General features: G+C 42.4%; 1 protein-coding gene across 4 annotated transcripts in view; it reads left to right on the forward strand.

Annotated features, from left to right (window-relative positions):
- LOC132826682 (peroxisomal succinyl-coenzyme A thioesterase-like) overlaps positions 1–14419 on the forward strand; it is a 51510-nt gene that overhangs the window by 13142 nt on the left and 23949 nt on the right. For all 4 annotated transcript variants that reach the window (XM_060842751.1, XM_060842749.1, XM_060842748.1 and 1 more), the window contains exons 5-6: positions 41–231; positions 8249–8424. In XM_060842751.1, coding sequence (XP_060698734.1) covers positions 41–231; positions 8249–8424 — 367 coding nt within the window. The remainder of the gene's footprint in view (positions 1–40; positions 232–8248; positions 8425–14419) is intronic.

Below are 14419 nucleotides of genomic sequence, written 5' to 3' on the forward strand. Positions count from 1 at the left end.
TGCAAGTTAGAGTTGCTGCATGTGTCAATTTTCCTTTCAGGCTGAGGAAGAAGGATGTGACAGTTCCTTATTTGATAACCATTTCTGTGTATGATGGATGGATTTCCAGGAATTTTGACAAACGGGCAGTATTGGCATCAGTTGTATTAGAACGTTTTTATATGGCGCCGGGCGTTACTCGGATAGAGCTCAATGAGGAACCTGTAATTGGAACAATGTTCTTTCCTCCAGGTAATGGAAACCATGTTGTTTCATGATTTATCTTTGTTTGTACCCAGCATGCCTTTGATACTTCATCTCAATCCTTTCTCAGTTGGTTATCCATATCTGGGCAGATGTGGGTACTGCAGGTACTGGAGATTTGAATCAAGATTAGAGTGGTGCTGGAAAAACACAGCAGGTCAGGCAGCATCCAAGGAGCAGGAAAATCAACGTTTCGGGCAAAAGCCCTTCACCAGGTTATCTACATCTGGTGACTAATGGATTTAACTTGCAAAATATGATACTGAGTCATATTAAAAATATAAAGTCAAATGACCAAAAGATTGTCAGAGATACAAGTTTGAAGTGTCTTCAAGGAGGGAAGCTAGACAGAGATATTAGATTACTTAGTGTGGAAACAGGTCCTTCGGCCCAACAAGTCCACACCGACCCGCCGAAGCGCAACCCACCCATACCCCTAAATTTACCCCTTACCTAACACTACGGGCAATTTAGCATGGCCAATTCACCTGACCCGCACATCTTTGGACTGTGGGAGGAAACCGGAGCACCCGGAGGAAACCCACGCAGACACAGGGAGAACGTGCAAACTCCACACAGTCAGTCGCCTGAGATGGGAATTGAACCCGGGTCTCAGGCGCTGTGAGGCAGCAGTGGTAACCACTGTGCCACCGTGCCACCCATGAAGGGAGAAGAATCCAGTATTAAGGGCATGGCATATGAAGGAGTGACCACCAATGGTAGAATGGTTAAATTTAGGATGCTCATGAGGAATGAGAGGAAGACAGACATCAGAGGGTTGCAATGTTAGAGAAGATAACAGAGAAAGGGAAGGTGCAGCCATGGAGGGACTTAACTAAGTGAGAATTTTAAAATTAAGACTGGGTGCCAGTTAAAGTTGGGGAGCACAAGATTGATGGTGGAACTGGACTTGGTGTGAAGTGAAATACCAGAAGTTGTGTTTTGGAAAATATGTAGGTTGCAGGATAGTGGGAGGACCATCCCAGACTATTGGTATAGTCAATTCACAAGTTAACAAAGGAATCAGGCAAAGTAGGTATGTAGCTGTAGGCAGTTTAAGTAATTTAAAAAAAGACTGAAACTTCTCTCGGGATCAAATGTGATACAGGCTGAATTACAGATTGCTACCAGGAAGTGGAATGGAGTCTGTAGGAAGGAAGTGGATCTGGAACAAGAACCAAAAACCACAGCCTCAGCCTTCCCCTTGTTTAAAAGGGAGACATTTCTGCTCACGCAGTGTCAGACAAGCAACCTGATCGTTTAGCAATTATGGAAGAATTGAGAGATTGTACTGGTGTCATTAATGTACATACAAAAACTCACCCTCCAGGCTTTTCACCTTAAGCAGATATTTTAGGAATTTATCGGTTGCAGATCTGCCAGTTGCAAATCAGGCCTATCCGTGACTGGCAGATTCTCTCACAGTGGGTGCAAGAAAAGGTGTAGTCACTGTTCAAGACAATTAGCTTTCTCCTTTTCTCTTAATGTTGGTTCTTTGCTAAATGAAGTGTCTCCAGGCGTCATGACCTAGGCCTGCGCTAGGCCTGCCATCTATTGTGGCATAGATCAATGTAGCACACAGAAGACCTTCTTCAGTTAAACTTGAAATATTTGCATGTTTCAGTTTACCAGTGGATAGCTCTCCAGACAGCATGATATTGAACTGAGCAACACTATTCGCCTTGTAGGAAGATTGCCTCTAGGACTTAAACGGATTTTTTTTATGTTGGCAGAAATGGATTTTGAGGATGCTACGGAGGCAGTGTTGATGGAAGTGGTCCACTTTGAAAAACTTGATCAAATTTTTAAAAGAAATAAAAAAAGAGGATTGATGAGGGTAGAGTTATAGAACATAACCGAGTGGTACAGGCCTTCGGCCCTCGATGGTTCCACGGGTCAGCACAACAATCTGAAGCCTGTTTATCCTAGGTGCAGACAAATCGACTTACAGCAAAAGCCCTTCATTCCTGATGAAGGGCTTTTGCCCAAAATGTTGATTTTCCTGTTCCTCGGATGCTGCTTGATCTGCTGTGCTTTTCCAGCACCACTCTAAGCTAAACCCTGGTTTCCAGCATCTGCTTTCCTCACCTTTACCTATTTATCCTACACTAATCCATTTTCATCCATATGTTTATCCAATGATCGTTTAAATGCCCTTGAAATCGGCAAATCTACAACTGTTGCAGGCAGGGCGTTCCATGCCCCTACTACTGAGTAAAGAAACTACCTCTGACATCTGTCCTATATCTATCACCCCTCAATTTAAAGCTGTGTCCCCTCATGCTAGCCATCACCATTCGAGGAAAAAGGCTCTCACTGTCTGCTTTATCTAACCTTCTGATTATCTTCTATGTCTCAATTAAATCACCACTCAACCTTCTTCTCTCCAACAAAAACAGCCTCCAGTCCCTCAGCCTTTCCTTATAGAACTTCCTTTCTTTCCAGGCAACATCCTTGTAAATCCCTTTTGAACCCTTTCCAAAGCTTTTATGTCCTTCCTGTAATGCAGTGACCAGGACTGTACACAATCCTCCAAGTGCAGACGCACCAGAGTTTTGTACAGCTGCAGCATTACCTCGTGGTTCTGAAACTCAATCCCTCTCCTAATAAAAGCTAACATACCGTGTGCCGCCTTAACAACCCAATTAACATGGGTGGCAACTTTCAGGGATCTATGTACATGGACATAGATCTCTCTGCTCATCTACACTTCTGAGAATTTGCCCAGTGTTCTTTATTCATATTGCTCCTTCCAAAGTGGATTACCTCGCACTTTTAAAACTCCATTTGCCACTTCTCAGCCCAGCTCTGCAGCTTTTCTATGTCCCTGTGTAACCTACAACGTCTTTCACTATCCATAACTCCACTGACCTTAGTGTCCTCTGCAAATTTACTAACCCATCCTACTGCATTCTTGTAAAAATGACAAGCAGCAGTGGCCCCAAAACAGATCCTTGTGGTACACCACTAGTAACTGAGCTCCAGGATGTACATTTCCTGTCAACCACCATCCTCTGACTTCTTTCAGCTAGTCAATTTCTGATCCAAACTGCTAAATCCAGTGGTGCTGGAAGAGCACAGCAGTTCAGGCAGCATCCAACGAGCAGCGAAATCGACGTTTTGGGCAAAAGCCCTTCATCAGGAATAAAGGCAGTGAGCTGGAAGCATGGAGAGATAAGCTAGAGCAGGGTGGGGTGGGGAGTTTTTACCTTTTTACCTAGTTGATTTTAACCCTACTGCGAATCCTCTTGCAAGGATGCCTGCCTTGAAGAAGTTTTCCTCCTCTCTCTACAAGAATCTCAGGAGTCCCTCTCCCACTGCAACTCTCTGACCTGAGATTAGCCATGATTGTATTAATGGCATAGGAAGATTGACAAACCTTAAGATCTGCTCCAGTTTCTATCACTTGTGTTCTTGAGAATATTAAAAAAAATCACACAACACCAGGTTTATTTGGAAGCACTAGCTTTTGGAGTGCCACTCCTTCATCCGATGGTTATGGAGAATAAGATCATGATCGCAGAATTTATAGCCAAAGGAATCCAGTGTCATGGAGATGTGATACAATGTTGAGTCAGACTGACAAGCCCTTTGCCTCGTTTTACATAATTTTACAAAGATTCATGCAGTTCTTGAGTAAAATAAAATGTAATTCTGCAAAAGCAAATTCACCACATAAACCTATGTACGCATGTAGGAGCAACAGAGTAAGTGTGCACATGTGTGTTGGTGTGAATACACGTAATCATATGTGTGTGTAAGCTTGGTTATGTGTATTGAGTGTAATTAGGTATGTGCCTGTAAGATGCTGCATGTGTGGATGAGAGTGTGGGGGGTGTATGCATGTGTATTTGAGGGAGAGCCTGTGAATGAGAGAGGATCTGCGCGTGTGTGGTGCAGTGGAGTGCCCTGTAGTGTGATGTGAACCCAAGGTCCCAGTTGAGGCCATTCCCATGGGAGCCAAAGTTTGCTATCTCATTCTGCTCAGCCACTCTGCATTTGTTACTTGTCCTGCAGTCCACCTTGGAGGATGGTCACCTAAAGCCAAATGTCCTGGACCACTGAAATGTTCCCCGGTTGGGAGTGAATACTCCTGCCTGGTGATTATTGTGCGGTGACCATTAATTTGTTGTCATAGCATCTGCTTGATCTTGCCAATGTACCATGTCTCAGGGGATTCTTGCCAGCAGTGTATGAGATAGACCATGTTGGCCAAGTCACGTGACATGGTGAGAGGTGTTCCCACGTGTAATTGTGTTATCCGTATTGATACTCTGAACATGTCTGGCAGTGACTGCCGTGACATGGTTGTACAGTATTCTTGTCCTGAAGACTGGGCATTTTCCGGTGAACAATGATCTGTTTGAGGTTTGGTTGTTTAAAGACAAGAAGTTGATGCATCAGGAAGGTCTTGGCGAGGTGCTCATTCTCCTGGATAATGTGTTGAAGGCTGTGAAGAACATGGTGTAGTTGCTTGGATCCTGGGAAGTACAAGAGAATGAAGTGTACCCTGTCTGTTGCAGCCAGTGTCTGTCTCCTGAGGAGGTCATTCCAGTTTCTTGCTGTGGCATGTTGGAACTGGCGTTTGATGAGTTGAGCATCGTACCCCGTTCTTATGAGGGCATCCTTAAGCACTTTTAAGTGTCCGCCACGTTCTTCCTCATCAAAACAGATTGTGTGTGCGCGGAAGGCTTGTCTGTAGGGTTGGCTGTTTAATGTGTTTTGGATGGAAGCTAGAGAAGTGTAGCCTCGTGAGGTTATCCATGAATTTGCACTACATTGAGGTGCCCATCCTTAAAGGAGATAGTGTGTCCAAGAATTAGACAGATACTAAAGTGTAGTCCATGGTAAGTCTGATGGTGGGATGAAACTTGTTGATATCACTGTAGTTGTTTCAGTGACTCCTTGCCATGGGTCGTGAGGAAGGAAATGTCATCAATATATTTAAAGTATAGTGTTGGTTGGAGGACCTGTTCAGAAAAGAAGTCTCGGTCAAACTTGTGCATGAAAATGGTGGCATATTGGGTGCAAATGTGGTCTCTGTGGCATTTTCGTGTATCTGAATGAAGAACTGGTTGTCAAAGGTGAAAACGTCTTGGTCGAGGATGTAGCAGATGAGTTGTAGCATGGTGCTCGGAGATTCGCAGTTGTTGGTATTGGGTACTGAGGCTGTTGCCCCGATACCGTCATCGTGGGGGATGCTGGTGGAGAGTGCTGACACGTACATTGTGATGAGAAATGTTCCCGGTTCGGCTGGTCCATGGGTGCTGGGTTTCTGTGAGAAATCTGTTGTGTCGCAACAGAAACTCGGGGACCCCTGTACAATGGGTTTCAAGATGCCTTCAACATGGCAGCCACTGCAAGGCATGGGGTATCGACACGGATATCACTATTATACGTGGGGACACTTCTCTCACTATGTACGCCGTGCGTACTCGTGTGACTCAGCCAACGTGGCCTATCTCATATGCTGCAGGCAAGGACGCCCTCAGGCATGGTATATTGGCAAGACCGAGCAGACACTACAACAATGGAGTAGTAGACACGGTGCAGTAATCACCAGGCAGGAGTGTTCCCTCCCATTCAGGGAACCCTTCAGCAGTCCAGGACATCAGGCCTTGGACCTTTGGATGACCATCCTCCAAAGCAGACTTTGGGACAAGCAACAACCCAGAGTGGCTAAGCAGAAGTTGGTAGCAAGGTTGTGTATCCATGGAAATGGCCTCAACTGGGACCTTGGGTCCATGTCACACTGCAGGTGAGCCCACTGCTCACTCACTCACTCTGTCTCTCTCACGCTCACGCGCACACATATAAGTTTATGTGGTGAATTTGCTTTTGCAGAATTACACTTTATTTTGCTCAAAAACTGCATGAATCTTTGTAAAATTATGTAAAACTATGCAAAGCGTTTCTCAGTCTGACTCGACGTTGGAACACAGACAGGCCCATCGTTCGAAAAGCTAAGCTATCTTGCGAATGTATTTTAAGAAAAGTTCTGGGATTTACATATCAAAGAACAGAAACCAGCATATCCCATTCTAAAATATGAAAGATTTAATCTAAGATTGTTTAATGTATCACATCTCCATGACACTGGACTCCTTTGGCTATAAATTCTGTGATCATGATCTTATTCTCCACAATCATGTGATGAAGGAGTGGCGGTCCAGAAGCTAGTACTTCCAAATAAAGGTGTTGGACTATAACCTGGTGTCAGAGCTGAAAATGTGTTGCTGGAAAAGCGCAGCAGGTCAGGCAGCATCCAAGGAACAGGAAATTCGACATTTCGAGCATAAGCCCTTCATCAGGAACCTGGTGTCATGTGATTTTTAACTTTCGTCCACTCTCGTCCAACACCGGCACCTTTAAGTTCTTGAATAGCATTCAGTTGTAAATCCTTCCATTCATATATTCACAGCATCACTGTATTCATCTCTCTCCACACCCTACTGCCTGACTGTACCCCTGCCTCAGGTCATCTGTTGCAGAAACTCGGTCTTTATTACCCTTTAGACTTTGAGTATTTTAAAGCAGTGCTGGCTAGTGTCCCATCTTCAACCCTCCACAAACTACAACACTTTTGCTTGTGTTCTAACTCGTATCAAGTCCCATTCAACAAGCATCTTTGTGTTTGCTGATTGCCATTGACTGCAGGATAAGTGTTTCAATTTCTTATCCTTATTTTCAAATCTCCTCTTTTACTATCCTCCAGCTCTGTAATCTTCCAAAGGTACCTGAGCTGCTCTAAATATGCTCTCTCTTGTGCAACCCAATTAGTTGTACTGTTGGCACCGATGCTTTCAGTTACCTTGATACAAGTTCTGATATTCTCTCTATAAACATCTGCTTCCTCCTACTTGTTTTCTTTATGCTGTTCCTTTTAAAAACTACTTTAAGCATTTTGTCCTTAGTTCATGTGTCAAATTTGCTTATTAATGCTCCTGTGAATTTTTTGGGATGCTTTGCTATATTAAAGGCACTATAATCAATGCGCATTATTAAAGAAGCCCCTATATTAAGAAGAAGTTGTATATTCAAGATTGCAGAGTTACTTTGACTAAAATCTGTTATCTTGTTTAATATACAATGGTGAACTTTGCCTTAAATATCTCCAAATCCTTTGATTTAATTTATCAAAGTATTGAAATGGCTATGTTTCAAAGCTGCAGAATTTGGTCATCAAAAGGAATGCTCAAATTATACTGGAAATTGTAGATCATTTTAGCAGATTCTTATTTCTCTCGACTAGTGAGATTATTTCATTGTTGTTGTAAACAGCGGAAATTTTAAACAAATTGAAATTGGCTGGGTATCACACAGCATAGCAATGGTTTTTTGAAGGTTAATTACATTTGAGAATATGATAAAGAAGAAAAGAGTACATTTTATTTAAGATATTTCTTTTCATACAATTTGGACAATATAATGCACATATTTCTGGGAATGACCAAATTAGCAAAACCCCCTATTGCTTTTGGGAATGCTGCTCTGAAACATTACCAAGTTAATTACAATATCTGAAGAGTTATTTGATCAAAGTTACTTGAATTGTTTCTTATTTCTAAAAAAGCTAAAGAAATTAAAACAAAAATGCTCATCACTGTGCTCCCAGCATTTATTCATCCATCCAAATTGGGTGCCAGATTTTATACGTCCTAGCAATAACTACACTTCAGAAGTGCTTTAGATTATACTGCAGCTGTGCAATGTGCAATATAAAATGTGTATTCTTTCTGTTTGGGACCATCTAAAGCCGCTCTATATAGTCCTTTTGATATTCATATTATTGATCTGCAATGCACAATTTCATATGGACTTGCAGCAAATTGTTATCTGCAGTTTAGATTTATTCTTGGAGTACACATTAACTCTACTTTCTCCCCACAGATGCTGCCAGATCTTCTAAGATTTTCTAGCAATTTCTGTTTTTGTTTCTGATTTCCAGCATTCACAGTTCTTTGGACTTATTGTTTAGAACTAGTCTTACTGCTTTTTTTATTAGGACCTGGACCATTTCCTGCCATTTTAGACATGTGGGGTGGTGGTGGAGGTCTTGTTGAATACCGTGCAGCTCTTCTTGCATCGCGAGGATTTGCAACCTTAGCTTTGGCTTACTTGGGACATAAGAATGTCCCACAGTCATTGCAAACATTTGACCCAAACCTCTTTTACTTCAAGGTAATGAATATTTTCGTAAGATACAGTGTTTAACTATTTTGGATTTACAAATATGATAGTTGATATATTTATTACAGTGCAATATTATAAGGAGCACATCAATACCAAAGATACAAATATGTCAAAGCAATGTTAAATTTTGGTTGATTGTGATGTGTTATGTCACTGATCACTAAATTCATGAGTGGTTGCAAGTGGTTATGTTCCCATGTATCTGCTACGCTTTTTCTTCTAGGGAGAAAGTGGTTGTGCATTCAGAAGGTGCTGTCTCAGGTGTCTTTGTGCAAGTTCGTAGAGTTTTTAAAGCAGGAAAAATGGTTTTACACCCTGTTGTGTCTATGGTGTTCATCAAACATCCATTTATTCTAATCCCATTTTCCAGCATTTACCCATAGCCTTGTATATGATGGCATTCAAGTGTTCATATAAATATTTCTTAAACGCCTTGGGCGTTCCTGCTTCTATCACTTTTTCAGACAGTGAGTTCCAGATATCCACATCTCTGGCTAAAATATTTTCCTCACATCCCCTTTAAACCTCATGCTTTTTTACTTAAAACTGTATCATTTGGTTACTGACCTCTCTATAAGGGGAAAGGTTTCTCCCTAACCACAATGTCTATGTCCCCTCAAAACTTTGTGTACTTCAATCAAATACCCACGCAGCATTCTCTGCTCTAAAGAAAATAACTCAGCCTGTCAAGTTTCTCTTCACAGTTGAATTGCTCCAGCTCAGGCAGCATCCTGGTGAATCTCTTCTGCACCCTCTCTAGTACAGTTATATCCTTCCTATGGTGTGACGACTCCAGTAGTGACATAACTAATGTGATATACAGCTCCATCATCATCTCCTTACAGTTGTATTCAGTGCCTTGACTAGTAAAGACAAGTATCCCATATGCCGCCTTACCACATTATCTGCTGTTCTACTGCCTTCGTGGATCTGTGAAATGCATACAAAAGTCCCTTTAATCCTCTGTACTTCTGAAGATCCAACAATTCAGTGTGTATTTTTCCCAAATTCCCCACATGTTTCCCCTTTGTTAATTTCCCCCAAGCCCCCCATCACCTCTCACTTTTCAGAATTAAATTTTAGTTGTCACCATTTGGCCCACCTGACCAGCCCACCTCTCTCATCCTGTAGTCTAAGACTTTCCTCCTCCACTCTTTACCACTCTACCAGTTTTCATTTCAATTTAACACTAACTGATCATACCTCCATTTTTATTGTCAAGTTCATTTAATGTTTGCAAATAGCAAGGGACCTCGCATCGAACCCAATGGAAGCCCATGCCCAGTGGATGCCAGACACACAAACACTTCATTCATCACCGTAAAGGTGGATAAATCCCCAGGACCTGATCAGGTGTACCCGAGAACTCTGTGGGAAGCTAGAAAGTGATTGCTGGGCCTCTTACTGAGATATTTTCATCATCAATAGTCACAGGTGAGGTGCCGGAAGACTGAAGGTTGGCTAACATGGTGCCACTATTTAAGAAGGGTGGTAAGGACAAGCCAGGGAACCGTAGACCAGTAAGTCTGAGGTTGGTGGTGGGCAAGTTGCTGGAGGGAATCCTGAGGGACAGGATGTACATGTATTTGGAAAGGCAAGGACTGATTCGGGATAGTCAACATGGCTTTGTGTGTGGGAAATCACGTCTCTCAAACTTGATTGAATTTTTTGAGGAAGTAACAAAAAGGATTGATGTGTAGAACGGTAGATGTGATCTATATGGCCTTCAGTAAGGCGTTGGACAAGGTTCCCCATGGGAGACTGGTTAGTAAGGTTAGATCTCACGCAATACAGGGAGAACTAACCATTTGGATACAGAAGTGGCTCAAAGGTAAAAGACAGAGGGTGGTGGTGGAGAGTTGTTTTTCAGACTGGAGGCCTGTGACCAGTGGAATGCCACAAGGATCGGTGCTGGGCCCTCTACTTTTTGTCATTTACATAAATGAGTTGGATGCGAGCATAAGAGGTACAGTTAGTAAGTTTGCAGATCACACCAAACTGAAGGTGTAGTGGACAGCGAAGAAGATTACCTCAGATTACAACAGGATCTTGACCAGATGGGCCAATGGGCTGAGAAGTGGCAGATGGAGTTTAATTCAGATAAGTGTGAGGTGCTGCATTTTGGGAAAGCAAATCTTAGCAGGACTAATACACTTAATGATAAGGTCCTAGGGAGTGTTGCTAAACAAAGAGACCTTGGAATGCAGGTTCGTAGTTCCTTGAAAGTGGAGTCACATGTAGATAGGATAGTGAAGAAGGCATTTGGTATGTTTTCCTTTATTGGTCAGAGTATTGAGTACAGGAATTGGGAGGTCATGTTGTGGCTGGACAGGACATTTGGTTAGGCCACTGTTGGAATATTGCGTACAATTCTGGTCTCCTTCCTATCGGAAAGATGTTGTGAAACTTGAAAGGGTTCAGAAAAGATTTACAAGGATGTTGCCAGGGTTAGAGGATTTGAGCTATGAGGAGAGGCTGAACAGGCTGGGGCTGTTTTTTTTTAAAGAGTGTCGGAAGCTGAGGGGTGACCTTATAGAGGTTTACAAAATCATGAGGGGCATGGATAGGGTAAATAAACAAAGTCTTTTCCCTGGGTTGGGGGAGTCCAGAACTAGAGGGCATAGGTTTAGGTTGAGAGGGGAAAGATATAATAGAGATCTAAGGGGCAACTTTTTCACGCAGAGGGTGGTATGTGTATGGAATGAGCTGCCAGAGGAAGTGGTGGAGGCTGGTACAATTGCAACATTTAAAAGGCATTTGGATGTGTATATGAATGGGAAGGGTTTGGAGGGATATGGGCTGGGTACTGGCAGGTGGGACTAGATTGGGTTGGGATATCTGATCGGCATGGGCGGGTTGGACCGAAGGCTCAGTTTCCATGGTGTACATCTCTGTGACTCTGTCACTAACCCAAGTTTTGATCCAATTTGCCAAATTACCCTGGATCCTGGGGTTCTTAGTTTCTTAATTAGTCTACCGTGCACGGCCTTGTCAGAAGCTTCACCAAAGTCAATGTAGACTACTACACTCATGCACTGAGTCATCATCTCTAACAACTTAATGAATTTTTAGATGTGATCTCCATTGTGCAAAGTTGCACAGACTATCTTTGCTTAATCCTGATCTTGCCAAGTAGAGATTAATTCTGTCCCTCAGAATTTTTTCCAATAATTTCCCTACCACAAATGTACATTGATTTATCCCGACCAACATTCTTGAATAATGATACCTTTATTACCCATCCTCCAGTTCTTTGGCACCCCTTCTGTGACCAGAGAGAATTTGAAAATTAATGTGGGGGAGGGGTGTGATGGTGAGGGGTTGGGGTCGGTGCGCAGCATGGACATTGGGACTCAGAAGGGGAGCCAACATTGTATCCTGGAAGATTTGGGATGATTATAGTTGCAAAGTACTCATTTAAAACCTTAGGTATGTCTTCCAACTCCACACAGACATTGCCACTTTGGTTCCTAATGGGCCCTAATCATTTCCTGGTTATTCTCTTGCCCCTAATTTATTTATAAAATGCCTTTGGGTTTTCTTTAATGTTACCCTCTAGTGTTTTCTTTCTTGTCCCCTCTCAACTGTCCTAATCTGTTTCTAAAAGCAAGTCACTGCACTTTCTGTACTCTTCTAGGGCATTGGATGTTTTAAGCCTCTGTTGTTTACCCCTTGGCACCAGGGCATTTTCAACTATTTCATCAATGGCAATCCCTCCATCATAACGTTACGTTGGGATTGTTCACTAATGAATGTGTAATGTTCGTCACCATTAACAGTGCAAGACCCAGACATTATCCAGGCTTTGGCTGACTAGGACAAGGAACATTCGTGCGACATAAGTGCCATGCTATCTCAGTCTCCAACAAAAGAGAATGTAACCGTTGAATATCAAGGAACAATGCTTTTACCACTGCTGAATCCTTGATGAAGAGTCATGCTTGAAACATCAATTCTCCCGCTCCTCGAATGCTATGCTTTCCTCGCACCACACTTTTCGACTCTGATCTCCAGAATCTGTAGTCCTCACTTTCTCCTGAGTCCCCCACTATCGACATCATTGAAAAGAAACCAAACTGGATTAGCCATACAAGAGTAGGTCTGAGGTTAGGTATCGTGTAGTGAGTAACTCACCACCTGACTGCCCAAAGCTTGTCCACCATTGACAAGGCACAGTTCAGGACTATGATGACATACCCCCTATTTTCCTGGGCAAGTGCAGGACAAACAACACTTATGAAACTTGAAACCATCCAGGGCAAAGCAACCAGCTTGATAGCATTATATCAATAAACATTGACTTCCTTCATCACAGATGTTCGAAAGCAGCAGTGTGTAACGTCGATACAATGGACTGCAGAAATTCACCAAGGCTCTTTAGACAATACCTTCCAAATCATGATCACTAACATGTAGGACAAAGGTACCAGATACATGGGAGCGCCACCATTGAAAAATTCCCCCTCTAAGCCATTTACCATCCAGATTTGGAAATATATTGACATTCCTTCAGTGTTGCTGGGTCAACATCCTGGAACTCCCTCCCTAATGGCATTGTTTTTGACCTATATCGAATGAATTGCGGTGGTTCAAGAAGGCAGCTGATCACCTTCTCGAGGAGATCTTGGGTTGGGCAGTAAATACAGCCTTAGAATATCATGCACACACGAAATGAATCGCTTTCAGTGGTTGCTGGCATGGATCAGACTTTTCTCACATTCTTCATGCCCGTTAGTTTCAGTTGCTTTGGAATGTATTTCATTTAAGTCCAAAAAATGTTGTTCTCTTCTGTCTTGATGGTAACAGATTGCAACTCCCTTTTGTTGCTTCTTTGCCTGGGTGTTGATAGAGTGAGATTAACATTTTAACTAACTGAATCATTGTAATTGAAGAATAAATGAGCATGGGCAGTATGATCTCTAGTTCTTAAAACTTTCCCCACCCACTCACTGTTCCAACCCTGCCACTCCTTCCAACGTTCCTGCTTTGTTTCCTGACCATGCAGTTTCTGGCCCACTGTCTACTTCCTCCTCCTCTCCATCTCTCTCCCTTCATGGGAAGGGTTCAGGAGGAGGGTTGGCAAGCATGATGGTGAGAGTTTGGGAAAGATCAATGACTGGTGGTAGGGTCAGACTAGGTCATGGTAAATAGATTTGGTACAGTGGTGGCAAACAGGAGAGGTGAGCAGGTGGGGAAGCAGCTAAGTATCGATTTGCTTTTAAAAGATTGAGCATACACAGTAACTGCTAAAGTGAAAATGGACGTTTTTAAAACTGTTAGAATGAAAGCACCATTAAAATGCACTTTAAATGGGTGTATGTATCTGTACTGAAGGTGGTACAAGGTATGTTGACTGTCCCATTTTAACTATGTGCAGCTATAATGAGTTGTGTGTGTTTGGGGGCATGTTAGTATTATCAGGGAGCAGCACATAATTATTGATGACTAGAATTTGGAATTGCTTAGTTTGTAATGTTAACAGTTAGAGATGACCTCTTATGCTACATCTAATTTATTTTCACTGTTCTCAAGTTTGCGACTTTGTACCTTGATTTTCCTCTGTGGTAATGCCTACAGTTGGGAAAGCAAGGAAAAGTCTACTTTCAGGTCCTTTCTGTTATAGGTCTGTGGCTGTACACCACAGCTGCCAACACATTAACTATCTGTTAGAATGGAACACAAATAACAGTGGTCTTGTATTCTATTTCCTGTTGTTTGTAACGTATCAGATTTGGGAGTGTGCAGATGGATGATAATTATTTGATCAATTTGCTCTCCAAATATCTAAGTAATTGTCAAATTCTAAATGTTGGACTATTTGTAAAAAGAAAATGTCGGGAAGACACTACAATATTTCCCTTTCTTTGAATGCTCTAAGTAAGCATTCAAGTGGTGCTGTGAAAGACCCAAGTGCCTCACCATGTAGATGACCCTGAAAGCACTCTTGTATTGCAGAGGTAATGACCCTGCCTGTAAACCAGGC

This window comes from Hemiscyllium ocellatum, chromosome 23 (assembly GCF_020745735.1).
Source record: "Hemiscyllium ocellatum isolate sHemOce1 chromosome 23, sHemOce1.pat.X.cur, whole genome shotgun sequence".
NCBI classification, from domain to species: domain Eukaryota; kingdom Metazoa; phylum Chordata; class Chondrichthyes; order Orectolobiformes; family Hemiscylliidae; genus Hemiscyllium; species Hemiscyllium ocellatum.